At 44.3% G+C, this 14,284-nt stretch overlaps 1 protein-coding gene across 8 annotated transcripts in view; it reads right to left on the reverse strand.

The window, feature by feature from the left end:
- DPF3 (double PHD fingers 3) overlaps window positions 1–14,284 on the reverse strand; it is a 262,662-nt gene that overhangs the window by 134,217 nt on the left and 114,161 nt on the right. For all 8 annotated transcript variants that reach the window (XR_014312417.1, XR_014312418.1, XR_014312419.1 and 5 more), the window contains exon 3: window positions 4,964–5,071. Coding sequence is in view for 5 of the 8 variants with exons in the window: in XM_082733505.1 (XP_082589631.1) it covers window positions 4,964–5,071 (108 nt within the window). In the remaining 3 variants the exon portion in view is untranslated. The remainder of the gene's footprint in view (window positions 1–4,963; window positions 5,072–14,284) is intronic.

A 14,284-nucleotide genomic window follows, 5' to 3' on the forward strand; every position in this document is an offset into this window, starting at 1 on the left:
GCCTTGGGTGAGCCCAACAAACTTAGGATCTTTTGTTTTGTTTTGTTTTTAAGCTTTTATTTATTTGACAGAGAGAGAGCACAAGTAGACAGAGAGACAGGCAGAGGGAGAGGGAGAAGCAGGCTCCCCATTGAGCAGGGAACCCGCCACGGGGCTCATGACCTAAGACAAAGACAGCTGCTTAGCTGACTGAGCCAACCACACACCCTCAAACTTAAGATCTTTTGCCACGTTGGGACACAGATATGCCTCTGAGAGCCCATCCTTAACAAGCTGGCACTCACTTTTCCCAGAAAGGCCCGCCCTCAGAATTCTAGACATCTCAGGGGTGAGGTCTTTATTAGCCTGAGACTTGGACCATCTACCTCAGCCTCTGCCCCACGTTCAAGGGCAGAGACCAAGGACACCTTTCAAAGGATCACAGATAGAGGCACGATGGGCTGGTGGGCACTTAGCTCCAGCAAACTCCCAACCCTGGGGAGTTTCTACCACCCACGGGCCATGACAGGTCCAAGGATGGGGCAAACCCAAAGCCAGCTGTGATGACAGCTGCTCCACGTTCAGCCACGGGGAGGCCAGTGTGCTCAATGTATGTGTCTGTAGACAAGAAGGCGAGACGCTCATAAAGTAACTTCTTCCTCAGTCTCACTAACAGTGAGACTGTCAGTTCCCAGAAATGTGAGTAGCACAGTAAACCTTGCTTGGCTTGGCGCTGTCCGCAGCCTGATTTCCCTAACATATAAAGTGGGCTTATTCCACTTTGATCCCTCCTTTCTGCTCTACCTCCCAGGGCTATGGTAAGGACCAAAGGAAATGCTATAAATGAAAATGCTTTGTAAAGGGCTTTGTAAATTATAGTGTGCTGTTCAGACACTGGTTATGATGATGACGATGATGATTCAATCAGAGTTCCCCATCCCCTGGGTGGCAGTGATTGGTAGGGCAGATGCAAACCCAAGCCAGCTAATCAGTCCTTCCCAGGAATTTTCTGCCACAGCTATCGAAGAGGACTGATGCTTTCTGCTGAGTCCAAGGAGTGCTGAGATTGGGGCTCCGGATGGCCACCTTGTCTGCCCCACAAAGAGGAGAGAATTAGAGGTGGAAAGAGGCTCAGAGCCCTCACTACAATGTTTGAACCCCTGGATGCAGCTATGCCTGAAACCAGGACAACTCTGAGATCTACCATTACATGAACCAACTTTCCTTCTTTCTACCTTAGGCTGGTTAGATTGTGTGTTTGACATTTATAACTAAAGGAATTCCAAGTATCTCTTGGGTGCATTTGATTCATTTAAATATTAGTTTTCTAATCATAAAGATAAAGTTTTTAAGAGAAAAGCTTTGTTAAAGTTTTTTTTTAAGTTAGTATAACTATGAACAATGCAAAGAAGCAGAAAAAGCACTGAACAGAGAAAAAAACATGTATTCTCTGCTTGTTCCCACAGGAATTACTGTGTGACTTTGAGTAAGTGTCCTAACCTGCCTGAACCTCATAAAATAAGGAATTGGAGTTAATGATGTTTAAGGTGTTTAACAGCATGAAATGTCTTCAATTCCATAAAAGACAATCCAATTAGTCTAATACAAAGTGTTCTTAAGAAAGACTTTCTAGGGGTGCCTGGGTGGCTCAGTGGGTTAAGCCTCTGCCTTCGGCTCGAGTCATAATCTCAGGGTCCTGGGATCGAGCCCCACATCGGGCTCTCTGCTCAGCAAGGAGCCTGTTTCCCTCTCTCTCTGCCTGCCTCTCTGTCTACTTGTGATTCCTCTCTCTCTGTCAAATAAACAAATACAATCTTTTTAAAAAAAAAAAAAAAGAAGAAGAAGAAGAAATAGACTTTCTAGGGGCACCCAAATGGCATGGTCAGTTAAGTGTCTGATGCTTGCTTTCTGCTCAGATTATGATCTCAGGGTCCTGTGATCATGAAAGCAAGCTCCATCTGAGATCAGTGTGGGTTTTGCTTGTGATTCTCTCTCCCTCTCTCTCTGTCCCTCTGCTCCTGTTCTCTCTCTCTAAAATAAATAAATAAATCTTTTTAAAAAAAGACTTTCTGTATAAATGTTAAGAACAAAGATTAACAATTTAAATCAGCATCAAGTACTTACAATCTTTTAAACTGACAAGCTGCAATTGAGATGTCCTCCCATATGAAACTTAATATGAATTCATATATGAATATGAAAATATTCACTGCAAATTGGAAAGACTGGAGACAAAAATTGGGAACAACCTGGTTAAAATAGTTGTGGTACATTCATACAATGGAATATTGTGTAACTATAAAAAAGAATGAGGAAATTCTTTATATATTGATAGGGCCAATGCCTGAGGCACATTTTTCAATGGAACGGGCAAAACACAAGGTGGCCTGCTATATCAAAAGACAAGGAAAAGGTCATATGGATGGATGTAATTCTTGGTGTGCACATAGACAATCTCTTGAAGGATCTGAAAAAACTGCGCCACTGATGGGCCTGATTGCCTCTTTGAGGACTAGATCTCATTTTTCACTCCACATACAATATATGCTTTTTATCCTTGGAATGTCAAAACATGTGACTGTGTTGGTTATTCAAATTTTTCAAATTTTTAATTAAAAGAGTAAGAAGGGGGGAAGGGCAGTAAAAAAAAGTGGGGGGCAAATACTATTACATATGATTTAGGTGATCTTCATGGTTAAGTGGAAACCCAACTAGGAAACCCCAAGTACCACTTCACCTGTGTATAGATGGGAAAATATACCCAGAGGGTTCGCACACGACGCCACAAGGACATACCGAGCTAGTGGTAGACACGTCAGCAATACCCTCCCTTCAAAATCCGCACAGAAGACCCAGCATGGAGTCAGCCTCCCACTACAGCCCCTCCTGCAGAGCCCCAGAGGGGTAGAATGAAACTGGTCCCAGTAAGGATTGAGCCAGTGGTTACCTCTGCACTCATCCATGGCTCTTCCAAAAAAACAGGATCAATGATTCTGGAACAAAGAAGGAGGAAGTCCCCACCTCTAAGATAAACTGTTCTTATTGATAATTGCTCATGTTTAATAAAGAAACAGGGGTGACACGCCACGCGGACTTCTGATCTGGCCACGTGGGAGTCTTTAAAACTAGTGTTTCCCCAAACTTCAGTGTGCATTGTGGGGAATGCAGTCCTCGGGGATATGGTAAAATGCAGACTCTGACTTAGCAGGTCTGGGGTGAGGTTCAAGATTCTGCATCTCCACCAAGCTCCCTGGGGCTGCCTGTGCGGTCAAGACCACACCCACCGATATGGGCACCCCTAGCCACGTTTGGGTTTGCGATGTGGCCAGTCTATAAGGAGATGGGCTAAAAGTGTAAATTCACACTGGAATTTAAAAAACAATACAAAAAAAGAATGTACACTATCTCACTCATCATTTCTATATTGATTACATGCTAAAATGATAATATTACTGCTGTGTTGGGTTCAATGGAATCTATAATTAAAATTAATTTCACCTGGATTTTTTCCCCTTGTTTAATGAGACTACCAGAAAGTATAAAATGATACTAGTGGCTGGCATTATATCTCTACCAGATTATGCTGCTCAGGGAGACTTGGCCCTCCATCAAACTCCATCTTTTTTTTTTTTTAAGATTTTATTTATTTATTTGACAGAGATCACAAGTAGGCAGAGAGGCCGGCAGAGAGAGAGGAAGAAGTAGGCTCCCCACTGAGCAGAAAGCCTGATGCGGGGCTCAATCCCAGGACCCTGAGACCATGACCCGAGTCAAAGGCAGAGGCTTTAACCCACTGAGCCACCCAGGCGCCCTCAAACCCCATCTTAAGAAGAAAGTTTGGAACAATCTCAGTCACCACCCAGAAGTGTTTGCAAGGGTCTGAAAATTCTACAGGTCCATTGAGAACTTGGATGGAGCTCATTGAAAAACCTAGTCCCCACCCATCTCCAACAAATAAAACTTTTTTTTTTAAGAATTTTATTTATTTATTTGAGAGAAAGAGCATAAGTGCAGAAATGTTAGTGGGAGAAGCAGACTCCTTGTCAAGGAGGGAGCCCAATGTGGGACTCGATCCCAGGACTCCAGGATCATGACCTGAGCCGAAGGCAGTTGCCCAACCAACTGAGCCACCCAGGCGCCCCCAAAAAAACTTCTATGACGAATGAAATCTGGGTTAAAATAAACAATTGAAACAGGTTAATCATAGAACCATGAGTGAAAGCATCCCAAACAATTGTGAACAGAGATTTTGCAGAGAAGACACAGCCTAAGAAGTCAATATGGAAAGCTAGGTGTGAGGGAACCTTGCCAGGCAGCCTTCCTTAGTCAGGTCTGTGTTTTTTGGTGACAGTGGGAGGGGACATGTCAGCTCTACCTTTGTTCCACTTAAAAACACTGTTCCCACCACCCTGAGTCACCTCCCAGCCCTAGTAGCACCCCCAAAACCAGAGGCTCCCTGAAAGATGAAGACGCAGGGTGATCACTTGGCCTTACTACAACCCAGACACAGGTCTGAAGGTAGCCATCGAGTCAGAAGTGTTCTAACAGGTCAGTGGTCTGGAAAAGTAACCGGTTCCTTCCTCATGGCCACAAAGCACTCAGCATCACCTAGAGGCAAATTTTGAGCTCAGACTCTTCCATTTCCAGGCCCGATGGGTTCTGTTTTTTATAGCTCCTGGGGCCCTGTCCGCAAAGCCATTCCTCCTGGGCCTGTTCCCACCCTTGCCTGCTTGCTTTACTCCACAGGGTGGCAAGAGGGAGATGAGAGAAAAGGGGAGGCACAAGACACCAGAGGGAAGAGATGCTTGGGAAAATACGTGGACATGTTTACACAAGAGAACAGGCACAGAGGCACACCTTTGGGCACCATGGGCCAGGTTCACTCTCCCACGGAACTTAGCTCTATAGACAAAAGAGCAGATCAACCTTGCCTGGGCCAGCCCAGACCTCCCCACCTCTCCCACCAGCTCCAGAGGGCACTGACCAGGTTTTATTTCCAGCAGTCGAAGCTTTGGATCCTCAGGCGGGTGCAATCGTCTCTTCTTACGCCAGCAGCGGGCAGGGTATGTGTATAGCTGGCCCGGGGCGAGGCCTGTGGACAGAGACAGCATAAAGGTTAAAGGCTTCAGGCTAGCAGGGGCCTTGGAAACCTTTCTGTCCAAGCTTCTCACTCACAGTGAGAGGAAACTGAAGTCCAGAAAGGTAATGTGACTTGTCAAGGTCATGCAGCTGGTCAACAGTAAAGCAAGGCAGTATCGAGTTCATCTGACCCTAGGACCTTTGCCCTGTCTGCTCCACCATGCTGTCTCTGTAAGCCTGTGACCATCATCACCATGACCAAAACAGCTCTCCCCTCCTGGTTTGGGGAGATCAGAGGGACCTTTCCAGATTCAACCTCACTACGGTCTTTCCAAGGCAGTGGACCTCCAGCTTCTACCCACCAACTGCCCCTCTCTACAGGTGTAGGTTAAGAAGGTTCTCTTCAAGGCAAAGCAGCAGAAGTCAGTCTGCCTACCTACAGATGGCGGGGATTGGGAAGCATCTTAAGGAAACCAGATCAAGGAACCAAACCTCCTACCTACTGACTTCCTCCACCCGCTGTTAGCTGCTGGCAGCTCACTGAAGTCAGCGGGAGCCCCAAGAACCTCCAGAGGAATAGAAACCTACTCTGGGGACCAGGATCCTTGGCCTCTAGAGCCAGCATCCTTCTACATCCCTGTCCCCTTGCCTGGGCCTTACAGAAAGAAATGGGCAAGAGTCCAGTGGCTGGGCTGATGCACCAACCAAACTGTCTCTCCAGAGTCCCCATTTCGATTTGGCCTTCGGCAACAAAGTTCCACAACAGCGTCATCTTCATAACCACCACCCTGGGAGGAGCCTTCTTGCCTATCAGACAACATTCTTACGGCTCCTGGGGCACTGAGTGTGGAAGCGAGAGGACTTGGAGGAATGTGGGTGGACTTTTCACTCCAGACCACGGCTATTCCAAAAAAAAAAGGGGGCAGAGGGCGGAGGCTAAGGGGAGAAAGAGAGGGGCTTAAGACTGGGTAGGAGGTGTGCAGACTGAAAAGACTTGCCTGGTGCACCCCAAAAGAAACAAGCGGAAGCTAAGCAATCCACTCCTGTTAGAGTAAAAATCCTAGTAAAGACCGAGACTTAGTCTCATCCTCATCAGAATCCCCAGAACCCTCTGTGTGACACCTAGAAGAATCAAACTAAACATTTGCTGAATGAACGAGTAAACTAATACATTCCCGCTTCACTGTGATCAGTCACAACTCAGTCTTCTGTAGGTAAATGGGGCATGTGACGACCACCATCAGACCCACGTGGGAAGGCCACTTCCTAGACCTAGGGCCACAGAGATAGAAAATATCACGACTCTGTTTCCATCTGCTGTCTGCCATTTGGGGACCTTCTGCCGAGACGATCTACAAAAGCTTCGCTGCTATATACCCTTTTATTCATTTTTCATTCTTACTAGTCTTCTCTACCCACTTATTGGTTTGGATCCAAAGCAGAAACAACTATTCTAGCACTATAGGAAGCAAAATTTTCAAATACTCTTTCTGTGCTAAGTTTCATTTTTAACCACATAGCTGTTCCCACAGGTTGCAAGGCAATGAAAAAGCTGGAGGACCCCTACCCCCTCCCCGTTTGGGCTCTCAGAAACCATTAGGGTCATGGAGCCTAGAAGCTCCAGAAAAATCTCTGATGTCATGCGTTAATGGCTTTTCATGTCCAAGAGTCATCCTAATACTTAACTTTGTTGCTAGCTTCATAGCTTCTGCATAGTAGAAAGATCTCAAAGTTCTGAACTCCCTGTGCTCTGAGGAGCAGGCTTGTGGTTGATTGGAGAAGAATAAATGAATCAAAGTAAGATTGCTCTCCCTTCCACGGAAGGCCCAGTTTTGACCTATTTTTGAAGGAAGGCATCACCAGGAACAGTTTGATGTTTTGTTTTGTTTTGTTTTGTTTTGTTTATAAACATATATTTTTATCCTCAGGGGTATAGGTCTGTGAATCGCTAGGTTTACACACTTCACAGCATTCACCATAGCACATACCCTCCCCAATGTCCATAACCTCACTCCCCTTCTCCCAATCCCCCTCCCCCCAGCAACCCTCAGTTTGTTTTGTGAGATTAAGAGTCACTTATGGTTTGTCTCCCTCCCAATCCCACCTTGTTTCATTTATTCTTCTCCTACCCACTTAACCCCCCATGTTGCATCTCCACTTCCTCATATCAGGGAGATCATATGATAGTTGTCATTCTCCAATTGACTTATTTCGCTAAGCATGATACCCTCTAGTTCCATCCAGGTCTTCGCAAATGGCAAGATTTCATTTCTTTTGATGGATGCATAGTATTCCATTGTGTATATATACCACATCTTCTTTATCCATTCATCTGTTGATGGACATCTACGTTCTTTCCATAGTTTGGCCATTGTAGACATTGCTGCTATAAACATTTAGGTGCATGTGCCCCTTTGGATCACTCAGTTTGATGTTTCTGATGTGATTCACTCCAGGGCCATGTCATCTCTGACCCTAGAATTCCTGAATGGCTGCATTGATTCTGGTCCCTTGAGCCACCTCTGGGGCTGGTATGCCCCAGGATCCCAACAGAGGTCAAGTACAAGGGCTGATCCAGTACTCTACAACCCAGAACCAGCCTCACATACCCCCACTCATTTTGGGTTAGTGATTCTTCATCCAGACTGAACCTAAAAATCTAGACTGAACCTGGAGAACTTCTTAATAATAGTAAGGCCAAAAAATCATGCCAGAACTACCCACTCTGAGTGTAAGTGGATGGAGTAAGTAGGCCAACTATTTTTTAAAGAACCTTATAGATTTTTCCAATGTCTGGCCAAGAACCCTTGGAGGTCTAAGCATCATCTCGTCACTTGCCTGGATATTCTCTCTGAGGTACCAAGACTGGTTCCATGGCCTTCCCAAAATCATCTCAAGGTTCCAGTGTTTCCCCCCAACATGCTGTCATTAATTTCCAGCTTACTGGACTATCTCCCCTACCAGTTTTATAAGACCCAGGATGACAGGAACTATATCCATCTCTAGTATCCCTAACACTTGGCACAATCCCTGGTAGACATATCAAGAAGTACTTATCAAATGAATTCAACCAGAACTGAATCAGATTCAGAAATGCAGGAAGTGAATGACCTGTTATTCCTGGTTCCAGGAGACTCATGCACCCACATCTAAACCATCTAAGAGGAACCACAGAGGTAGCCTCAGGAGTGAGTACAGAACTCAACCCAAGACGGCAGTCTCTGTGCCTTAAGTTCCTTCTTGCCCCACACTCTGCTTCATAGCATTTCCAACCTGACCAAGGGCAGGTGAGGAAGAAGGGACTAGTTCAGACAGCACTTTCAAAAGATCTAAATGACAAGAGGTCAGAATTGTCAACACTTGCCCAATGGCCTCTGCCCTCCCTGAAACCCTGGTCACTGTACTTGTTGGCCAGCGGCCTCAAGGCAGCCTCGGGCCACTCACTTTCTAGCTGCAGACTCACTCACTCTCTTAGTAGTAGGTAGTCTAAATGGCCAGAAGAGGGACTATTTTTATACCACTCTTTAACTTTCTCTGATGGATTACAGAAGGCCCACGGTGCAGAGGAAGAGCACATGAGTCCTCATACCACCACTCCTGTAACCTTGGAAATATCACCACGCATTTCTGAGCCTGTCTCCTTACCGGTAAGATAAGAACGTTCATAATACCTACCTCACAGGGGCTGTTGTGGGGATTAGCTTAAATTCAAGAAGAAGCTCTTTGAAACCATGAAGCCTCGTGCAAATGTCAGTTACTAATTATCATGAGTTAGCTGACTTAGATGAGTATGGACGCCATGGCCGTGTGGCATGACAAGGCCTCCGCCCCGCGTGCTTCTCTTTGATGTCTGTCTTGACTCCACCTCATCTCAACAAGCAAATGGCCCCAAGAACTCTCTCGGGGCTCCAGCCCCTCTTCTTTGCCCTCCTCCCTAGGCTGACAAGCACCAGGGTGCCTTTATAGGGCCAATACATTCAGCCCTGGAGTTCCACTTACAGAGGGACGAGCAGAGCCCCGTGAGAGTTATGTTGTTTATCTCATTAGAACAGGAGGCACATAATTCACAGCCTGTGTGTGTGTGGTAGATGGAGGAGGGAGGGAAGGGGGAGGAGGAGGAGGGAGTCACAGCTGCAGCCAGGGAAATTAACCTGAAGGAGTGAGCCTGGGGCTAGGGGGAGGATCGGGGAGGGAGGAAAGGCAGCCGGACACAAGAGGGGGACCAGTCTTTCCTGGTAACCAAGGCCACAGCCACCTTCACTAAGCAAACTGCTTTTCTGTCACTTTGAGCTGCAAGTCCAGCTACACCACCCATCCTCATGTGCCAGCACAGACATCTCTCACACGTAGACACACACACATACCCACACAGGAACTCACACACTTGCTGGAGGGAGAACTGTCTGCAAAGAAAAAAACAGCAGGGTGGGCTTTGATGCCTGGATGGTCAGCAGACTCCAGACAAGTCGCTTGCTACCAGCATTGACCAAATCACCAAGGGGGATCCTCAGTGTCATGGCTATCTCTGACAGACACAGCATAAGCTATGAAAAAATCAGAAGAAAAAGTGGCATAGAAAAGAGAAGGCAGGATGACAGGAGCCAGGAACAGGGTTTGAAAAAGAAGAGAAGAACTGGAGTAATTCCTCTTTCCCCAGCCAGAGTTGCACAGTGGCAGTTCAAGCCTGCCCTGCCACATCTCAGAGAGGTGGACCAGCAGGCCGCCGCCGAACACTCCCGGTAATGGAAACCTCACTGCTTCACCGGACAGACTTCCTGTGGCTGGTCAACTCTCATTGTGAGAAACAGTTTTGCTTCACCCTCGTTTTGAATCAAAATCTACCTTCCTGTAGCTTACACCAATTTGTCCACTCTCTGTCCACAGGGTGGACAGGGATCACCTGTATCTCAACCATCCTTCCCGTCCACTCACTTGGGTTTGAAGGACAGCCTACTGAGAGGCTGAGGAACTAGAGGGCATGGGAGTTACAGGAGAGAGGCAGTGACCATACCTGCTCAGAGCTGGGGTAACAGGATTCAAGGTTCCAAATTAAGAATCCAAACACTGCTTCCCTTTCATCATCTTCCCTTTGCCCACCCCACATTGGACAGGAAAGGGATGGAACAGCAGGCTTCTCTTCAGACATCACTGTCATTAAAAAGCTCCTCTGCATGTTGCTCCTACCGAATGTCTCTACACTGGGTCACCAACAGCCTCCATATTTATAAACAGATAATGACACAAGCCAGGGGTTCTTCACCAAGGCTGGGCATCAGAATGGCACAAGTAGTTATTAGAAAGGACAGATGCCTGGACTCCAGCTCAATCCTACTAAATCAGAACATCAGAGATAACCAAGGCCATTGTTGTTTGGAAAACTCCCATATGAGGATGCAACTAGATCAACTCTTACTCATATTTATATTCTCAAGGCCCAGGACATAACAGGTGCTCCATTAATGCTTGTGGCTGAAACACCAACTTGGACCAACTCTATAGAGCTGGAGAGATGAGCCATAACTCGAGAGGCAGGTCTTGAGGTGTGGGCAAGATATATTCCACAAGCACTTACACCCATAATATTTCCTGGTTCTCTGCCCTCCTCTCTTCTCTCAGCTTATTTAAAAGCTGTCCTGACTATGTGGACCACCTGTTCAGTGAAGTCCCCCTCAACCATCCCTGGCCACAGTGCCTTTTCTTTTCTCTAAAAGCGTGAAGTCTGGGCACTAGACACCCCACCTCAGTCCTCAGCACAGCTCTCTATCTGGCTCGCCAACCAACCCCTCCAACCACCCTTCCCATTCTTCTCCATAAGCTTCTCTTTCTAACATTCAATTCTAATATCCCATGTACCAAGACTACACTGGCAAGCTAGGTCTCAAATCCAGTCTGCTGCCTGCTCCTTCTGACCCAGAGCTTCCTAAGCCCCTCACTGGTCCCATCACACTCAAAAACTGACACAGTAACAACAGCTAACATTTTCTGAGCTCATACACAGTCCTAGGCTAGTACCTCACACTCACTGTTAATACTGACCTGTATCTCAACCATCCTTCCTATGTCCTGTGAGATATTTAAAGGACAAGGACAGTAAGGCTAACTGTGATTAAGTAACTGGTACAGGGCCATACAACTCAAAGGGTAACAGAGGTCACAGCCAACGCTCAAAACTTCTCCACTAACCTAACTCCCCACCAAGCCATCCCATTCCTGCTCCACACACAGCATGCTTGAACCCCAGAGTCCTTTCCTTGGGAAAGCAGCTCCTCACACCAAAACTATCAGGAAAATATCCCCCAGCCCTCCAACCCACCTCCATCAAGCCACTTCTTATGGAATTTATTTTTCCTTTCCCTCCACATCACCAACTAAAGTAACTCATGGAAAAATGCATCCTGATAATATAAAAGCATTGCTGAGAGGCAGAGAAAATGTATGGGGAATCAGAAAAACAACCACTACATACCTTCTAAATTCATCAGAAAAAGAAACTTTAAGAATAATAACATTATAACATGAGGAGGGAGCCTAAATGTTATTGGGTCTGACTCTTACCTGATACAAGAATCACCTCTCGAACATCCCTGACAAGGGTCTCCACCCTGGCCTTTGTTTCAATAATTCTAGTCCTCACCCTTTCGTTCATTTCATTTCACCCATTCATGAAGCAGTCTACTGTGCTATTGAAATATTGTTAGAAATATACCTACCAATCTGATCCAAAGATCAGATGGTAAGAATGGTAAAGATGCAAAGTGGTACAACCCTATGGAGGAAAATTTATCATATCTAGCAAAACTTCATATGTATTTCCCCTTGACCCTGCAATTCCATTTCCAGGAATCTATATCACAGATCCAGATGCAAAAATACAAAAATATGTATCCATTATATCATGTTTAATACTAGAAAGAGACTAGAAATAACCTATCTATAGGGAACTGCTTGAATAAACAATAGGATATACACATAATGAACTATTATGAAGCTGTTGAGACATAGAGGGAGGGAAGTATATACTGCAATGGAGGGAAAAAAGCAAGGTGGAGAATAGTGTGTATAACATACTATCATTTGTCTAACAAATAGGAATATACATATATATATATATGTACATAAATATATATGTCATGTGTTCTCATAGTTTTTTCAAACCAAAAGCTTAGGGAAAAGTTACTTAAAGAAAGAACAAAAGCAAATTAATAGTAACAAGGTGAAGAGGAAGTTGTCCATAGAAACAGGAAAGAGTAAAATGACAGAAATAGAATAAGACTTTCTCTGACTACACCATGCTTTATTGATATGACTTTAGAACCAGGTGAATATTTTATACAGTTAAATTTAAAAGGTAAACATCTGCTTCTGGCTAGATGGGAGTATCAGGATCATATTTACCCTCCTACATGAAACCAAAGAGAGCAAAAATACAAAAGAAAAGTTCTCAAGACCCTGGACATCAGGAAATGAAGGACAGTGATGCCTGAAACACTGGAAATCAACAAGACAAGCCCTATGATTGCCCCACCTCACTACCTCAAGTGAACTTCCAGATTGCAGCACATGGAAGAGGAACTTAGGTAGAAACCAAGAGACTCTCTGTGACTGAGTGAAAAGAAAGAGCTGAGAGTCTGGGGAAACCAAGGCGACTATAATTCAAGAAACAGAATACTAAACAGAGGCGAGGTGCACAGAGAAGGAACTTTGGAGGTCACAGAGAGTCCCCTTTGAGTATTCAATTCAGTACTAGTTAGTGCATGCTTATGAGGAATCTACTCAATGTTGAAAAAGGAACCACCCAGTAAGAATAGAAATAAGAGTGCCTGGTATGCAAAGGGACAGGAAACATTCTGTTCCCACCAGCTGTTAGGCCTCATAATTCGTAAGGTACTAGATATAGGCAGAGAAGGGGCTTATCTCTCTGAAAGGGAATATTTAGCCCTAGAATAAGCACTGCTCTAGTATCACCTACATATCAAACTGTTTCCAAGTAAATTGTCCCAAAACAAAGCTCAAGGATATTTACAAGAATAAATGATATAGACAGCACCTACAAGGTAAAATTCATGATGTTTGGCATCCAATCAAAAATTACAGGGCGTATATAAAGAAACAGAAAAATATGACCTATAATAAGGGTGGAAAGAATTTATTAAAACCAACCAAGAACTGATAGTGGCAGTAAAATTAGCAGCAAGAACATTAAAAAAGTTATCATTTATATTCCATATGTCCAAAAGGTAGGTAAAAAATTGATTTTTTTAAGGATTCAAAATTTTTTATAGTTGCCTCATTTTTTTATTTTTTTTAAAGAGGTAAAGGATCTGTACTCAAGGAACTACAGAACACTCATGAAAGAAATTGAAGAAGACACAAAAATTTGGAAGACCATTCCATGGTCATGGATCAGAAGAATAAACATTATTAAAATGTCTATATTGCCTAGAGCAATCTATACTTTCAATGCTATTCCAATCTAAAGTCCACAAACGTTTTTCAAAGAGCTGGAGCAAAGGATTCAAATTTAGCTTCTAGAAATGAAAATCACAATGTGTGAGATAAAAAATACTGAATGGGATTAATGTCAGATTAGACACTGCAGAAGAAAAAAAAATTGGTGCACTTGAAAACAAAGCAATAGAAACCATCCAAAATGAAAACCGTGGGAAAAAAAGAATTGTTTTAAAAGAACAGCATAGTGAGCTGTGGGACAACTTCAAACAGCCTAATATTTGTGTAATTGGAGTCCCCAAGGAGGAGAAAGGGAAGAAAAAAACATTTGTAGAAATAATGGCTAGAAATTTTCAAAATTTTATGCAAACTATAAGCATGCAGATCCAAGAAATTCAATAAAATTAAGTGCAAGAAACATGAAGAAAACAGGGGCACCTGGGTGGCTCAGTGGGTTGAGGCCTCTGCCTTTGGTTCGGGTTGTGATCCCAAGGTCCTGGGATCAAGCCCCACATCGGGCTCTCTGCTGCTCAGCAGGGAGCCTGCTTCCCTTCCTCTCTCTCTCCCGGTCTCTCTGCCTACCTGTGATCTCTGTTTGTCAAATAAGTGAATAAAATCTTTAAAAAAAAAGAAGAAGAAAACAATAACAAAGCACATCATAAACAAAATTGTTCAAAATAGTGGTAGTCTATGTAGCTATTTAATGTATAGACATGAATACTTAAATGTTAACATTATAAATAATTTGATAATGTATTTGCAGCCACTCAGCCAAAAA

Source organism: Mustela nivalis, assembly GCF_964662115.1.
Source record: "Mustela nivalis genome assembly, chromosome: 6".
Classification (NCBI taxonomy): Eukaryota; Metazoa; Chordata; class Mammalia; order Carnivora; family Mustelidae; genus Mustela; species Mustela nivalis.